Source organism: Setaria italica, chromosome IX, assembly GCF_000263155.2.
Source record: "Setaria italica strain Yugu1 chromosome IX, Setaria_italica_v2.0, whole genome shotgun sequence".
In the NCBI taxonomy this organism is placed as follows: domain Eukaryota; kingdom Viridiplantae; phylum Streptophyta; class Magnoliopsida; order Poales; family Poaceae; genus Setaria; species Setaria italica.
Window position 1 is genome coordinate 52,434,891 of NC_028458.1, and position 17,463 is coordinate 52,452,353.

General features: G+C 45.7%; 2 protein-coding genes across 2 annotated transcripts; both read left to right on the plus strand.

Annotated features, from left to right (window-relative positions):
• Positions 1 to 1,770: 1,770 nt before the first annotated feature.
• LOC101786980 (peroxisomal nicotinamide adenine dinucleotide carrier) lies at positions 1,771 to 6,751 on the plus strand. The gene is made up of 11 exons (XM_004985089.3): positions 1,771 to 2,075; positions 2,173 to 2,265; positions 2,344 to 2,418; positions 2,526 to 2,656; positions 2,961 to 3,015; positions 3,924 to 4,079; positions 4,496 to 4,564; positions 4,652 to 4,759; positions 5,797 to 5,865; positions 6,193 to 6,247; positions 6,459 to 6,751. The coding sequence occupies exons 1-11, from the start codon at positions 1,995 to 1,997 to the stop codon at positions 6,653 to 6,655; spliced, it is 1,089 nt and encodes a 362-aa protein (XP_004985146.1). The 5' UTR covers positions 1,771 to 1,994; the 3' UTR covers positions 6,656 to 6,751.
• An 8,326-nt stretch (positions 6,752 to 15,077) lies between these two features.
• Positions 15,078 to 17,397, plus strand: LOC101752844 (pentatricopeptide repeat-containing protein At5g47360-like). The gene has a single exon (XM_004985090.3). It carries the CDS (start codon positions 15,116 to 15,118, stop codon positions 16,541 to 16,543), a length of 1,428 nt encoding a protein of 475 aa, XP_004985147.1. The 5' UTR covers positions 15,078 to 15,115; the 3' UTR covers positions 16,544 to 17,397.
• The last annotated feature ends 66 nt before the right edge of the window (positions 17,398 to 17,463 follow it).

The following is a 17,463-nucleotide window of genomic DNA, read 5'->3' on the forward strand; positions in this document are numbered from 1 at the left end:
TCGGAACTCTCTCTCCAGACACTTGCTTGGCCCTAAAGCCGACTACAGCAGCGTCCGCAACATCTCCACTTGCAGCCGCAATATCCCCGCATACGCCCTGACGCGACACCCCAATTGCTACACCTTATCCTGATGTCGGCGTATCTTGATCCCCCCAGCATCTGGAAGCGAGGCCTGCCTTAGCACCAGACCAATCGCCCCATCGCCATGGGCCAAGCCAACAATCAGCTGCATACAGATTGCATCACACAGCACCACCTTCCTATATACTGGGTTGGAGAGGCAACTTAAGACAGATAGACACCAAAAGTCAAGCCCTTGAGATGAATAAGAGGTATTTAGGAGAAAAAACCCACGTCCTAACCAGTTGAACTGCAGCATAGTTTGTTGCACGCTCCTCGGAATAATTATACTAGTTCGAAACGCGAAGAGGTACGGGGTAAATTGCTTGGCGCCAAGGCTTGGCGTCATGATGGATGGCGCCTAGCCCCCGCCACGTCGGCATCCGCGTCAGCAGCTGCGCATGGATCTTGACGCCAGGATGGCTGGCGTCGAGAAATGTAAGCTTGGCGCCAAGCTAAGGGTCCAGATTTTGAAATGGTTCCGCTAGGGGCATATTTGTGAGAATCTTAAAAAAAAAGTTAAAAACAAAAAAGACGGTGAGTTTAGAGGAGGGAAAAAAACAGGGTGATTTTCTTAAAATAATTAAAATAGGGAGATCAATTTGAACTTTTGAAGGCAGGTCAAAAGAATTTTCCTGTAAAATTCCTTTTTCTAGTTTCGTGAGACGTGAGATGGTCCTTGAAGATAGCATGTGTATTGACTATCGAGTCCCCTTTCAAAGAATTTATTGAATTCCATAGCTCTTGAATTAGGGAGGATTTAGATTTCTTGCATAGCAGGTCAAGGATACTTATTACAATATCGTGTCACCAGCACGAAATTGAGGATCTTGTATCCTAAACCCTAATCGTATCTAGCATAGATTTTTTAAACCAAATATCCTATCTAGAAAAGACTAAGGCCCCGTTTGGTAGGGCTTCTCAAAGTGCTTCTCCACCGGCTTTTGGTGAAGCCCTACCAAAGAGTCAATTTCAAAATGGCTTCACCACCAAAGCCGGGGAGAAGCCGCAAACGGCTTACACTAGAGAGGAGAAGCCGAAAAAAGTGGCTTCACCAGCTTCTCCTCCCTCTCCAAGCATTAAGTGATCATAAAATTACATATATTGCCATTGAGAAGCCGTTTTACCAAATGTTTTGCAAAACGGCTTCAGCTTCACTAAAAAAGCCACTCCACCGAAGAAGCCGAAGCCGAAGCCATTTTATGAGAAGTCGAAGCTCTACCAAACGGGGCCTAAGTTTAAAATCTCACAACATTAGTCACTGAGCGATCAAAAGGGCCAACTTTCATCTTTTTATCATCACCTTCGTCGTATAGGGGATAAAATGTATGACAGGATCTTCCTATTCATTCTACCTGTATTTTGTTAGCCTACCTATATAAGCTGCTCCAAAAGTACCATCAATGAACGCGAGTATGAACATTGTGTGTCGACGTGGATGCAAGATTATCGATCACGGTGTAGAGTTGGATCTACCATTACATCGCCTGGAATCATCCACGTGAAAGATTATTTAGTTTTAAAAAAACCGTTACGATCGAAATGCATTTGAAATAAAACCCAATAGGACATAAGAGTTTCACACGGGAAAAAAAACTCGAGCGGGATTTGAAAGTCGACCCGCGAGCGGATGGACCAAGCTGCGAAAGGGAAACGTGGAAAATCGCGGAACACACCCTTCGTCCACCACTAGGCAGCGCCACCGCACTAGCAACCTGCAACCCGCCTCCCTCCCGGCTCGGCGGCTGCCAATTCGACCCCTCCTCTTCCTCAACTCGCTCGTCCCTCCAACCCGGGGGCGCTGAGGCCCACCTCCACACGACGTGCACCGGCCGCCGCCCGCCTCGGCGCCGTCTCTACCAGGTGGGGAGCATGTCGAGCGCGGTGGTGAACGGGCTGGCCGGCGCCGGCGGTGGCATTATCGCGCAGATCATCACCTACCCTCTCCAAACCGTACCATCCTATCCCCTTCTCGCCCCTTGTCGCTCTAGTTAATCCTATTGCCCCCTTCCGAATCGGTAAATACTTCTGCTGCCGATGGTTCGATCAGGTGAACACCCGGCAGCAGACGGAGAGGTCAGCGAAGAAGAGGAAGGCCGGGAGCGGCGCAAACGACACCTCGACCCTCTTCCAGATGCTCCAGGTGACTCATTGCGGACTTGTCGTCTATTTGTTGCACTAGCTGCTAATGCCCCCTAGTGACCAAGTGTGGAATCAACAGCTTATCCAAACGGAAGGGTGGGGTGGATTGTACAGCGGCCTCAAGCCCTCTCTCATCGGCACTGCTGCATCGCAGGTTAAATTCCATTTCTAGGTTAAGTGGGCTGCACAAAACATTTTCCCCCAACAATATCAAGTAAGTGCTAGGTATGAACTTGAGCCAGAATCCAATTGTGGCTGTAGGGAATTTATTACTACTTCTACCAGATTCTTAAGAACAAAGTTGAAGATGTGGCAGCTGCTCGTGGTAAGAAGGGCCTTGGGGATGGTACTGTTGGGATGCTCTCTTGGCTTGGTATTGCAGCTGTTGCTGGGTAAGCCGTCTACTCACACTGCAGTCGCTTGTCTTATTGAAATGCTGGAACAAATTAAAACAGATCAATGAGCTGGCCAATCTTCTTATGTGTAGACTTAATGCCATTGGACGTCCAAACTAACGGAGTTTAGTGTTAATGTGTACTTTACGACAAATGTGCAGAGTTTGTGTGATTTTGTGAAATAGGTACCAAAATGTGCAGTTTTGATAGTTTATACTATTAAATATTTATTATGTTTAGTTTTCTGAGTTAATGATCTTACTCTTTTGGCATGCTCATGGGTTACTTTCCTTTGTTGCAGGTCAATCAATGTTCTTCTTACCAATCCAATATGGGTTCTTGTGACACGTATGCAGGTAAACTTAACTAGGTTACTTAATGCCTTTTGTCTTCAAGAAGAATATAGAACTGGTAAAGTTCACTAAATAAGAGAATTTATAGACAGGTTTAGTAGGTTCTACTGTTTTTAAATTACCAGCCTTGATGCCGTGAGGGAATGCTTACATTAGTAGTATGGTTACATCCTACTCACAGTGTTGTGTAACTTATGTTTCTTCTAATATCCCTTGTGATGATCCTATCTGCTATTTAGAGATGAAGTTGTATGAGCAACCAGGTAAAGAACTATATTCCATTGCCTCCAGCTGTTCCCATGCTAGGAATTTGTATGGGTGATGAAAATTAGGGGACTGAAATGGTATTCCTTCTCTATGGGCAGCTCCTGGAATATACACAAAGTATTTATGTAGGACATTTATTGCCAAATTTTGATAAGATGAGCTTACAATATTGTTGACATGTTAAATATGCTACAATCTCATTTAACTGTAATGCTCCAACCCTTCAACTACTGCATTGAATAAGATCCTCACTAAGCCACAATTATTATTATTTTTGGGAAAAAGTTCTTATGCGCTATGACCTAGATGGATGTTATTCCTTTTGTTTATACCTATCAAAAGTATCTCCACACTTCCTAATTCCTAGTCTTTTTTTAAAAAAATTTCATGCTTATGAACTATAACTGATACATTTGCTATGGCACAACATCCAGTTTTCTTGCAGTCAGAGAATACATGATGCAGAAGTAGTTAAGTGGCAAACAAATATTGCTTGTATGTTAGTTGACCTCCATGTGGCTTGCTTTTACCAAGACAATACAGAAAATGCAATGGCTAAACTAAACTGGAATATCCATGTGGCTTCTATACTGCTGATAATAAAAATTGCATCAAACTAGCGATTAACATTGGCCTCCTTTCAGACACATACGCAAGCAGAAAGGAAGATCTTGGAGTCTAAGAAGGACCTTTTACTGAAAGAAATATCTAGGGCTAATTCCTTGGAGGTTTCAATTCTGAAGGATAGGTTGGTTAAACTGGAGTCTGAAAAACCTCATCCATATGGTACATTTCAAGCGGTTAGCTCTCATTCCTCAAGTTGCCAGCATTTATGTTGAATTTTGGTATTAAAACTATTCAGTAGAGAAATGAAAAGGGCAGTTGGGGAATGGTACAGGTCTTTTTTTAAAAAAGAAAAATCTAAAATGATACAGCATGCCAGTGTGTCAGTTGTTCTCCTTAAACTTAAAATGACTCAATTAATTAGGATATTGAGAACATAAGAAATCCAGAAATGGAGTGGTGTTTCAGTTCACTTCTTATTGGTATGATTAGTTCAGTACCCTACAATATTATAAATTTCATCAAATTTGCATATGAATAGATTGTGCAGTAACTAACTGGAGTCTGAAGTCCTGCCTTCTTCTAATTTGCTTTTACTTCACAAATAAAGTTATGAGACATTTATTTTACTATTTTCATTGGTCTTAGACAGATCCGGGAGGTTTATTGCGAGTCTGGCATAAGGGGATATTGGAAAGGACTTGTTCCAACATTAATCATGGTTAGTTATTTGTTTTTGAAATGTCACACCCAAAGTTCATTGGTTACATATGGAGTTCCACAGCTACCAAAATGCGTAAAATTTCAGGTATGTAACCCATCGATTCAGTTTATGATATATGAAACTTTGGCAAAGCGTCTCCAGTCAAAGCGCTCTGGAAAGCAACTACCTAAAAGGAACCTCACTGCTATGGAGGTACAGACTTTCAGATTAGATCCTGTAATATTCTTGTCTTTATGAAACGATGGAGGTGCCTGGCTTTGTGAAACTGTGACTGTTTTGACTCTCTTATTGCCTCAACTATTTATCCCCACTCCTAGAAACTTATTTTCGATGATGTTATAGTGTTACATTACATATTTTCACGCAAATGAGGCATTATTACCTTCAGAGTTCAGACTAACTGTGGCAACTGTGTAGTGCCTTTTAATGGGATTGCGACAATCAATCAGTGCATATGATCATGTTATGGGGATTATTTTGGTGGGGTCTTTTTGTGAGAAGTTATGGATATTTAAGCAAGAGAATTTAGTGTAATTATGAACAAATTTGTTTACATGGTACAATTAGTCTATATTCACACGATTCTGTTTGACGTGAAGAAAACAACGCATTCATTTGTGGAAGATTCTGTTTTTTTTACAGAAAATGCCTGGGTTAAAACCATAGGATTGCATGTAAATATGGTATGCGCTCAGATGTGGTGCTGGTGGCCAGCTAACGGAAACCATTGAGATTAAATTACTTCATTGATGGTGACTAGTGAGCTTGATGTATTTACTCAGTAGCGCAGATCTTAACTATGACAAAGTTAAATTCTTTATTTTATCAGACACTGCAATTACTTGCAACAAGCAATACAGGTCCACTGCAATTTCTTTTGTTGCCTTTGATTTCATTCCATTTAGTGTTTGACGGGAAATGGATATGCTTATCAATTAAACTAGTAAGTGTGGACGTGCCCTTAGTCATTAGTAACCACTTTTACTTCAAGGTTCATGAACTTTTCTGTAAGAGGACCAGCAGCAAATGTCATATGATTATGCTGTGCATTTCTACAAACTGAAGAAATAAAATTCGACTTCATGACTTCTCTATCCTGTTACGCTATCTAGATCTTACATTTCCTTTGTTGGTCCGGATTAAAAATAAACAGTATCAATGCACATGCTCATGGTAATTTTTGTACATATATTTATGCTTTCTTTCTGAGCATTTTCCTCCTTGAGCAGGTGTTCTTGTTGGGTGCAATAGCAAAACTGGGAGCTACTGTTGTCACTTATCCATTGCTAGTCGTCAAGGTACATGAAGTAGCTGAACTCGTGGAATTCTTAGAAGAGATTCCATTGGATAACTGCACCTGGTCTGATGCAATAATTATTTTTCATAAAAAGATTCCTTGATAACTGATGCTTCCAGCAAAGTAACTGTTGTGCCTGAATTCCAATTGCATGGGATTACAGATTACAGTAATCACACTCACTCAGCACAGGCGGGTACTTAAGTCTGCTTAAGATGTGTCTAGTTACAGGCAATAATGGCATCATCTTTTTGTGTTTGGGGGGGGGGGGGGGGGATTGGAGTTCGATTTTGTTTCCTGTTTGCTCATTATGTCTTAACTGTTGCAGTCTAGGTTGCAAGCAAAACAAGAAATTGGCAGGAATGTGATGTCCAGATACACAGGTATCTTTCTCCACTGTGCAACCAAACTAATGACAACTTATTGATATAGTTTCATCTGAACAAACTGTTTATATGCTTTATTTGAGAACAAATTGTTGATATTTTCTGAACCGTTGTGCTTTGATAATATACGTGATATCATACTTCTTTATCTTATGTCATGTATCTATAATCATGTTTTTGCTAACATTACACTGACTATGTTCAACAGGTACAATAGATGCAATAATAAAGATGGTCCGTTACGAAGGATTGCATGGGTTTTACAAAGGAATGGGTACCAAGATTGTACAAAGTGTCTTTGCCGCCTCAGTTCTCTTTATGGTAAAAGAGGAGTTGGTGAAGTTAGCAGCGCTTTTAGTTGCCAGGAGTAGGACTATGCTTATTACTAAGCCCAAGAAGCGATAGGTGTTGCCATGACCATTTTTTTTTGCCTCAACTTGTAATGTATATAGGATTCCATTATCTACATCCTATTTAAAAACAATAAAAAATTCTTTACTACTCCCTCCGTTCCAAATTGTAGGTCGTTTTAACTTTTCTAAATTCATAGATATTATTATGCACCTAGACATGTACTATAGATGTATAATAATATCTATGAACCTAAAAAAAATTAAAACAACCTACAATTTGGAACGGAGGGAGTAGAAAAATCCTAAAGCCTCTTACAAATGATATCCCCTCCCCTCTTCTTGGTGGCATCTTTTTGCCTTGATAAATCTGTAATCCAAGACTCCAACTTTCAGCCAACCTCGCACAGTCGCACCACATCAAGAAAGGTGGCTGCCCCCGATCAGAGAGACAACAGGTTAAACCGCGAGTTGGTTCACACTCATTGGTATGTATGGAAATCGAAGTCAGTCGATTAGTTTCTTTGTTCTTTGTTATACCCCTTGCATAGCTGCTTGATTTACGTCAATCAAGGGTGACATCATCTGGAAGTTATTACATTTTTTGGGTTTAACTGGCAGTGGAAGCTATATCTTTTAGAGCCTGTGCTTGATGTACTTGAATGGTCTAGTGTTGAATGCGCTGTTGTTTAAGGTTCAAAAACTTTTAAAAGGAAGAACGTCAACTGTTGATGCGTTCCTTCCAATCATTCGGAACGATATGATCATTTTGTAGGAAAAGTCTATACTTAATACTACTTTGTTATGAAGTTGTTATGAAGTTCGCTATGCAGTCTTGGTCGAACAAGTTGGCATACCCCTCGAGGCCTCGATCCATCTCCTCCTCTACTCTCCTGAGCATTGATCGGCATCTCACGGGAGAGGATGAGTGGGCCTGTTGCGACAAGGATAACATAGTCACTTGAACATTTTTGTTTCGAAATGGCTTTGTAATGTTTTTGAAATCACATGCATAAATCAAACCAATCAAAGTAGTCATAAATTGTTCAAATGCATCCATCAGATGCGCTCATACTGTAGAAAAATAAATTAAGTGAGAAACTATCGGGCACTACAGTACAGAAACTGTCACGCTAATACCACATGAAATCCCAACAATATAGATTTACTTAAACTGGTATACAAACATAATCCAGACACTACAAGTTCAACAAGAACAATAGAAATAGCAACACTAAATTAAAGCAAGAAGAACCCAACAATCTAGAGTTGGATCAAACCTAGCCATCACCTCTAGGATCAATTCAACACCTCCCCCGGTTGAGCTCAACCATTCAAATTGGCCTCTCAAGCAGCATTCAAAAGAATGGTGCCCTATTTGGTACTCCTTGCTTGCGCAACCGCCGACGAAATGTGTTGTTCTCCACGTGCCCCAAGTTTGCTACCGGTGCTACTTCAGATGTCCCAGGGAGGTTATCAAGGGCTCTCGGCTCGTTTCCATGCTCACTCGCCGGTGATTTCATGTTTTTGTGAAGGTTCCTCATGCGTTCCTCTGCTTCTGGTCCTGAGAAATCATCTGGCGACACGTCTTGGTTCCCCTGATAATGGATGATATTTTAGTACTATGCTTAAAATATCTATATTTATAGCTTAAAAAAAATCAAGTAGGCAAGAGAAACAAGACGAACCTCACAGACAAGTGAGCAGAACTTGTAGGATCTTTCCTCACCATGGAGATAGCATTGGCAAGTCGAGCAGCGACGTGCCCCTGATCGAGGCCTAAATTTTTTGGATCTTTTGACCGGCCTTAAATACAGTATGTTTTGTGAATTGAGGATGAATTGCTGCAAGGACACATATATTAAGAGTTAGACAACCTTAAATTCAGTAGTTCCTACTCTATGATACAGTACATGATGCGCATGCGTATGTGCTCGAAGTTACTAGCTAGGTATGATGCTATATCGTGTGTGGCTAAGTCTTTTATATATATATATATATATATAAAAGATGTGAATGCATCCTCAGTTGACATCTCCCGTGATGGAAAAAATTAAATAGTACTCTCTTCATCCCAAATAAGTATCTTTCAGTCTTCAAATTTTATCACACCAAGAATGATCTTTTAGCTCCTAGCAAACCTCATATGATTAAAGCAACAACTCACAACAACAAAAGGTATATGGATAAGCGCGTCGAGCCAATCAAATAATCAATTAATGTTATTTTTCTGATTCGAATGCACATACATTTATTCAAGATTTAGAAAATCAAATAGACAGCATAGCTTAGTATAAGTAATCATAGGCAATATAGTTATTTTTTCACAACTACTCCCTCCGTTTATGTTCATAAGGCGTACCCACGTATCAAGATTCAAACTTTGCTATTTTTGACCAATAATTTAACTAATAATTTTTATTTTTATGATGTAAACTCGAAATGGTTGGATTTGTAATCAAATATACTCTCCAATGATTATATAGATACTATAATATAAGATAAATTCATGATTTAATTTGGGAGACAGTGCAGGTCATATCGGGCCTTATAAATAAAAATAGAGGGAGTACTTGGTACTCAATGCCCAGGTCACTTATTTTGTAGTATGTGTGAAATTTACTAAAAGATTACTTATTTTGTAACGAGGCAGTAGTGATTATGCATGATATCAATTTACCTGTATCTTTGGCACATCAATGCCCAGGTCCTGCAAGTCCGCAGCGAGGACGACGGAGCGGAGGTTGTAGCGCCGGATCTTGATGGCGCGGTGGCCGGGCTTGTCGCCGTGCCCGCAACGCGGGCATGTCACCTCGTAGCAGTCGAGGCAAAACACGCACCCTTCTCCCCTAGCCACACCTTTGTGCGCCTCGCACGTCTTCCAGAACTTCGTACGCACGAGCACGTCTACCCATGCTGGCTTCCCCCCTCCTCCGACGCCCCCGCCGCAGCCAGTGCCGGCACATCCCCCAGCAGTGCGGGCATTTTTTTGCCCCTCCGCCATGCCCCCTTTTTCCCTGCATCATTTGCAAAAAAAACAAGATCAAGACAATCATGGATGAGCTAGTCACTCCGTAGATTGGAATATATAAGACTTGCTTCTTCGTTCCTAACAAAAATAAGCGCTAGCTAGCTAATTTACCGAGACATTCGAGTAAACGAATGGGCAATAGAATGAGAGCCCGTCGTCAGGAGTTAACGGGTATGATTAGCCTCGAAGCCGTGTATACGGCGGCATCACAGTGTGTGATAATTGGTACTCCCTCCATTCCAACTGTAGATTGTTTTGACTTTTCTAGATTATCTAGATGCATAGAAAAGATAAAACGATATATAATTTGAAATGGAGGAAATAAAACTTTCGAACGGCAGCGGACTGGCCGGCAACCAAAGTTTGGACTTGCCAATCCTTCACACTAAACCGAACGAACAGAAGGCCACGTAGCGAACGCCAAAAATTGGAAGGGCGAGCAACGGCAACCACCCAAACATTCTCCCAACAGTTTCGAATAGGATGCATGTTGGTTAAGAGAAACCGATCCAAAACTTTCAAAAGCACTTGAAAGAAGTTGCAATGAAACGAAACCACTAAGTAACCACTTTAGCGATTTTAGGTTCAACCAACCTATTACAAAAAAAATTGGCGGCATGTGTATACCTGCGGTGTAAAGAGACGCTAGAAGATCCCAAACGTCGAGAAAGCACACGCACAATGAACCCTAAAATCCTACAAAATTTATATAAAAACGTTGCCTAACTTCCCGATTTAACAACTATAGAAATAAGATTTAACTATATGTTACCTTTGATTGAACTCAAGGATGACGAGGAGGAGAAAGATCTTGAGCTGGAGTCTTTGCTGCGAGTCCGTCGTCAGGAGTTAACGGGTATGATTAGCCTCGAAGCGTATATATGCCGGCACATTAGTCGTAGAAATATCACAGTGATAACTGGTAACTGCTAATCTGCTATACTTTTGAACGGCGGCAGCGGACTGGCCGGCGACCAAGTTGGCCTTGGCATCCTACAGACGGCGTGTCCGTGGGGGGACCAGATCATGGCGCCTGACGCACCCCCACCCCCTCCCCTTTCCCGCCGTTGCCGCATACGACGCTGTTCTCTGCCTGCGTTCCTCGTTTCTCGCCGCTCCGATCCACCGAGGTGTATACGCCAGCACTGTGAACACCGTCGGGCTGCAACTCGTGTCCGCGTGAAGCACCACATCGCCCGAGAGTTGATGCCATCCTCATCCATCTGCCCCGGCTCCATCTCAAACGACCGTTTCCTTCGACTGCCTCATTGGCTCCTTCCGCTCCGGCCTGGCAGCTTGCACCGTTTCCTCTGGACGGAAGCTGCGGAGCGAGTGCCTCGCTCGCGGTCGGTCGCGCCGAAGAGGAGTCGCGGAGGGAATGCAGGGAGCGTTATGGACGGTTTGAGATGCAGCGGCGACAGATGGCAGCAGTGCTGTGGCACTTCACGCGGACGGACGGCCAGAGTTGCACGCACTGGCGCACTGCCGGGGATTCCCCTCCCCCAAACATGAAACACCAGAAAAACTAAGGGTATGTTTGGATTTCACCGCAGCTTGCCGCGCCAACTATCGGCTCACCATTTTTTTCGGAGGAAACGTGCGCCCGTGTTTCGCCCACGATTGGTGGAAGAGTCAATGTGCGAGGACATTCGTAGCTTGGGTTCACCGATCCTTGGTACTATACCAAACGAATGGAAGCTGTGCGGTGAACGCTAAAAAAAATTGGAAGGATAAATAACGACAACCATCCAAACATGCCCTAAGGAGAGAAATCGATCCAAGACTTTGAAAAGCACGTGAAAGAGGTTGCATTGAAACTAAACCACTAAGTAATAACCTATTACCAAAAAATTGGCGGCACGTGTATAGTCGTGGTGTAAAAGATGCTAGACGATACGGAACGTTGAGAAAGCACACGCACAATTAACTCTACAATTCTACCAAAAATATTTTGAAAAACGTTGCCTAACATCCGGATTTGACAACAATATTTAACTTTGTTACCTTTGAATGAACTGGAGGATGACGAGGAGAAAGATTTTGAGCTGGAGTCTTTGCTGCTCGGACTATTCACACTGGAGGAGCACTGTGTTAATATAGGTGAATTGAAACTGAAAGAGCAGGGGGAAGGGGGTGACGCTTATCTTCAGTATTTAAAGCATCTAGGTGTATAATAACTAATTAAATAAAGATTCAAAATGATGGGAAACATTTTCCATCTAAATAATTTTTCTCATAGCCTTCATATAAGACCCGCTAGACACGTCGAGGGTACCAAAAGTTTTGAAGAGATGTGAAGTGAAATACAGCACTTTAGCAAATAATTATACCTTTTTGACTCTTCTTTTTCACCGCGAAAAGAAATATAGACCCACCTGTGTACCGCGTCCCCTCCCGTTCCGCAATTTTCACGTCATCACGTAGATCACGTTCCCACTTTCCAAACGAAAAACAAATCATTCCCTTCTGCCGCCTGCCCTTCGCCTGTCGTCGGTGTCGCACACACTGACACGCATCGCCTGCCCCTCCACCCGACGCCCGCCTCAAGGTCACGGCACCGGTCACGTAAGGCGAAGCCCAAGCCAGAGCGGCAGCATCTGCGTTTTCTTCCATCACGTAATCACCAGCCAGGCAGCCATCACCAGGAACAGACGGTCGGGCTGGCAAAGGGCGAGGAGCGCGCTGCCGGCCTACTACACGACGCGTTTCTGTTCGCGCGGACAGGTACTTCACCTGCATCGGCGTGAAGCGGATCCACCGTTTCTGTTCGCGTGCAGCCAGCAGAGCCAAGCTCCACCGTGAGATCCCACGACCATGCAACCGCGTTTTGCCCTGATGTAGTCTGCTGCAAGTTCTCTCCGTCGTTCATTCAGTTCTTCCCACCAGCTTCTCTACTTCTGACGAGTATACATTATCATGTTGTGACTAATATTCATGGTGTACTAACCTAATTTACCTGGGAAGTTCAATGTTAATCCCCCCCCCCCCACCCACCACCACTTGCCAAGTTTGCCACCAGGCTGATTGCGGATTCGATACCTGGAGCCCAGCTGATTTGGTTCCTGCAACGGCGATCGGCCCTCGCTCGACAGCTTGGGAGATTCCCCTACCCAGCAGCTTCAAGCAGTAGTGCAGCACTCGGTCCACATGTAGGGCTAGTTTGGCCAGGGTCCTTGGGGCTCCGACTCCACTTGATACCGGGCACTGTAGCGTGTCTGGAGCCCCAAGGAGCCGGAGTCGGAGGAGCCACAATTTGTGGCTCCACCGGCTCCTCCGGCGGCTGTGAGGGGGAGGGAGGAGAGAGAATACCGGCTCCGATGAACAATGCTTCTACAGTGACGTGTCGGGTGGGTGTCAGGAGGAGCTAGAGCTGCGAGAGCTGCACCAAAAAAGTCGGTACTTGTGACCACATAACTAATCTCGACCATTCATTCTTCTCCCATAATGTTCATCTAACCATTGAATTATTTACCTACTCAAAATTCTCTCACTTACCTATGATTCATCTCACCATTGATCTCAAGACAAATAGTCCGGATAGATCATGCGGTCACATGCACGAATCCATGTTATTCTTGACCATGCTGATGAGCACCTTGGTGAGATCTCCATCCTTGCTTTGTCCCATTTTTTCGCTTTCCAACTTTGCTCGTGGACTGGAGCATTGTTCCGAGCTCAGACGGTTTCTGCCCCTGCACTGCACAACACAGTCGTCATCGCAGTGTGTTCCTCCGCCACCGTGCGCTGCAACGCCACCTTCGCCATTGCAGGCTGATGCCGAGCTCATAAACTAGTATCCAAGAGCCATTCTCCCTCTCTGCCTCGAGCCCTCGATTTTGGTAGCCGTCCGCGAGAGCGCCTTCAACGGCCACGTAGGTAGATGCCGCCGCCATGCGCCTATTCCCAGTGGCAGAGCCAAAAACTTAATTTTTTTCTCGGTTGGTGGCACTGCCAGCGTTAAATTTCTAAAAATCTCATCAAAATTCGAAATCTGTAGTGGAGAGTTCCATTGCTTAGGGCCGAAATCTGTAGTGGAGAGTTCCAGGGCCTTTGCTTCTTCCCCTTGCTGTCCTCCTGAAGACAAGTCGTCTTAGTTTTGTCCTAAGTCAAACTTCTTTAATTTTAATCACAATTATAAAAAAATATGTTAGGGGAATGATCAAGGCTCAGTATTTGGAGGAACCCCGATGCTGAGGGAGGGCCGGAGGCTCCTCGGCTAATGAAGGGATGAGCCGTAAGGCATTGGTTAGGGCCGAGGGGCTCGTTTGGCACGGCTCTAAACTCGTGAAAAAATAGCTCTAGCTCTGGCTTATCTGGAAAAGCAGATTTTTCTAGCTCTGGATCATCTTGTAAAATAACGTTTGGCAGAGGGCTTCTTCTAACTTTTTAGAATGCATAGTAGATGTTAAATACCTATAATACCCTTGCCGTTTTCCCTTTTAATTCATCTTCTTTTTTATTTCTTTCCTTCTCTTTTCTTTTTCTTCTGTCCTTTTCCTTTCCCCCCTCCCACTCTTCTTTCTTATTCGCTTGTTCTGCACGGGGTTGCGTCGCACCTCAAGCTCACCCCCCCCCAACTAGAACCCTTGCCTCCCAACGCCGTCGCCCCTCGCCTCCCCCGTGCTGTTACCCTCCGACCGCGTCGACACCTCGTCATCCCGCACCGGCCACGCTCCTCCACCCCATCGATGTCTGCTCCCACTGGCATCCCAACTCCGATTTGCCCGCCGTCGTGCCTAGCTTCGCCTATCGCAGTTCCGCCCAGCTCCGACCCACGCCGACGCGCCTCCATCCCATGTTGTTCCACCCACCTCTTTTGCAGCAGGTCTCGTCGCCGTCTAGCAGGCAGGGGGAGTGGTAGTTTCGTTGTAATTTTAACCAAGTTGAGGGGTAGTGTCCCAATGCATGTCTGTGGGGAGGTGGACAAGATAAGAGAAGCCACTATTTTTAACTTTCTCCTAGAGAATCGTATTCCATGAATATGCAAAATGGCTTCTCCCTGTCTTTTGCATTGAAGCTATTTTCAACGGTACAGTTTGGTACAGCTTGAGCATAAGCCGCTCATGAAGCTGGTCAAGAGCTCGGCCAAACAGACACTTAGTCGATACATCTTCGATCAAGTATTCAAGTAGTGCAGCATATACATCTAGCAGGCCCAGAACAGGCCGAAAATAGCCGACGAACTAGCCTCTGCCGGAATCTGGTCCATCAAACCAACTGTGTGGGAACGTTGCTTCACGGAAGATGCACGGCAATCCCGCGAAAACCTTCCCACGCCGCTGGGCTCATTCGCCCGACTGATGGGCTTATTTGGGTCTGATTCACGTGCGCATGGGCTGTTGTGGGACCTCCGACGTCGTCGTCGATCTTTTGGGCCTCTCTCGACCTAGGCAGTCCTCCACCTGCCAGCCACCGCCCACCGGCAGCCAGCCCACACAGACGCGCTCCCCCATTCTCCGCCATCTCCGTCCGAACCACCACCAAATGCCACCACGCGCGTCGCCCCTCCTCCTCCGCCGCCGCCTCTCCACCTGCCCGCCCCACCGCGACCACCCCAAACTCGCCGCGCTGCTGGACGTCCTCACGTCGACGTCGACGTCCCCCACGCCGCTCCCACACGCGCTCTCCCGCGCCTTCCCGTCCCCCTCCGACGCCTTCCCTCTCCGCACGCTGCCCCGCCTCCTCCCGCTGCTCCCCTCCCCGCTTCTCTCCCTTCGTTTCCTCCTATGGCGCCTGACCCCCTCCTCGCCGCTCCCCTCCCCGCATGCTCTCTCCTCACTCGCCACCTCTCTCCCCGACCTCTCCTCCTCCGTACCGCTCCTCCTCTCCTCCTCCGCACAGCCCCTCCCACTCCCGCACTACGCCCTCCTACTCAACATCTCCGCGCACGCCGGCCTCTTCCCCGCCTCCCTCGCCGCCCTGCGCCACATGCGGTCCTTCGGCCTCGTCCCCGACGCCGCCTTCTTCCACTACGCCCTCCGCGCGGCGGGCTCTGCCTCCGATGTCTCCGCCGTGCTTGAGATCATGGCCGGGTCCGGCGCCTCTCCGACCGTGCCGGTGATCGTGACCGCGGTGCATAAGCAGGCGTCCGCTGGGAACTTTGAGAGCGCCCGCCGGCTGATCGATAAAATGCCGGAGTTCGGGTGCGTGCCCAATGCTGTGGTTTACACCGCATTGCTCGATGGGATGTGCAGTTTAGGGAACGTGGATGGCGCGCTGAGGTTGATCGAGGAGATGGAGAGCAGCGGTTTGGATGCAAATTGTGCACCCAACGTGGTGACCTATACATGTTTGGTGAAATGCCTCTGTGGGAATGGGAGGGTGGCGGAGGCGCTTGGCGTGCTGGATAGGATGGCAGAGAGAGGGGTGATGCCAAACCAGGTTTTTGTGCGGACACTGGTCGAAGGGGTTTGCACAGAGCGGAGGGTGGCTGACGCATATGATGTGGTCGAGCGTGTGATCGGTGATGGGGGCGTGTCGAGCGGGCAGTGCTACAATGTTTTACTCATTTGCTTGTGGAGGGTTGACATGACACCTGAAGCTGAAGGACTGGCGCAGAGGATGATGAAGAAAGGGGTGCAGTTGACCCCGCTTGCTGGCAGTTCAATGGTGAGGGAGCTCTGTGTGAGGAAGAGGTCGCTGGATGCTTGCCACTGGTTGAGAATGATGGAGGAGAGTGGCGTGCTGTGTGACTCTGACGTGTACGGAACTCTGTTGCTTGGTCTGTGTGAGGAAGGGCATGTCCATGAGGCATCAGCATTGGGGAGGAAGGTTGTGGAGAGGGACATCCACGTAGAAGCATCTTGTACTGAACGTTTAGTGGAGTTGCTGAAGCAATATGGTGATGAGGAGCTAGCATCTCATTTATTAGGATTGAAACAGTGCGCTGGAGGGTTGTCATTGTCATTGTAAGCAATGTGCATTCTTCCCAACCCTCATGCGTGAGAACGCCAAGAACAGTGCTTCACAGTCTTGTTGGGAATTTGCCTGAGAACAGCTTCAACAAATTGGATTGGTGCAGTCATGATGCTACGTTTAGACTGTTGCTTGATACAGCATGGAACAGAATTCAAACAAAGTGCTGCTGAATTACTTGCTTCTTTTGAATGAAATTGCTGAAGAACATCATGTAGATCCAGAGGACGCTTGGCGTCTTGTAAACTACCATTTTGATCACTTCTCAGGTACATCACCTTGTCTCCCAGGCTGATGACATGCTTGGGCAAGTGCTGTGCCTGTCAGTCAAACATGTTAGATCTGTTTTATGAACTTGCAACCCTAGGAAGTTTTGTACAATGGTGCTAAAGTTATTTTACATGATACGTGCTCAAGCACCTACTCTGGTATGTTGTAACTTTTTCGAATTACTCTCAGTTTTTGCTGTCCCCTTTTCTGAAGGAACAGAAAAGAGAGCTTGCTTTATCAATTTCTTGCAACCTGTTTGTATTATTAAGCACAGCCTGCACATAAATTTTGCCCACATTGCTTTTCAGGAACATTTAGTTGAAGTGAGACTGAGAGTTGCATGTACATAAATGTTCGACTGGAAGCAGCGGTCAAGTGGGAGTGCTTTCACATAAACCGTACTGCAGAGGCTGCATTCACTAGCAGTATTCAAGTTCAGGACCATTCTGACTTGCAAGTTGCAACCGGAATATGACCTGTTGCTGGGATTTTGCTGACGGGAAGACAGTGAGGCATTAAACTCTGAAGAAAATTGGCGTTTCAGGAGAACTTTGACATCTGCTGAGATAAAAAGTCACGTACCTCTTGCCACGAACCAAGCTGATCACAGCAAAGTGAATCACGGCGTGTCAGTGACAGTCTGAGAC

Excerpts from the sequence above, each read along its gene's own strand:
- LOC101752844 (XM_004985090.3), top strand. The coding sequence starts at position 15,116 with ATGCCACCACGCGCGTCGCCCCTCCTCCTCCGCCGCCGCCTCTCCACC.
- LOC101786980 (XM_004985089.3), top strand. The coding sequence starts at position 1,995 with ATGTCGAGCGCGGTGGTGAACGGGCTGGCCGGCGCCGGCGGTGGCATT. Across the intron at positions 3,016-3,923 it reads TTCTTGTGACACGTATGCAG|ACACATACGCAAGCAGAAAG; the intron begins GTAAACTTAACT and ends GCCTCCTTTCAG. Across the intron at positions 4,760-5,796 it reads GGAACCTCACTGCTATGGAG|GTGTTCTTGTTGGGTGCAAT; the intron begins GTACAGACTTTC and ends CTCCTTGAGCAG.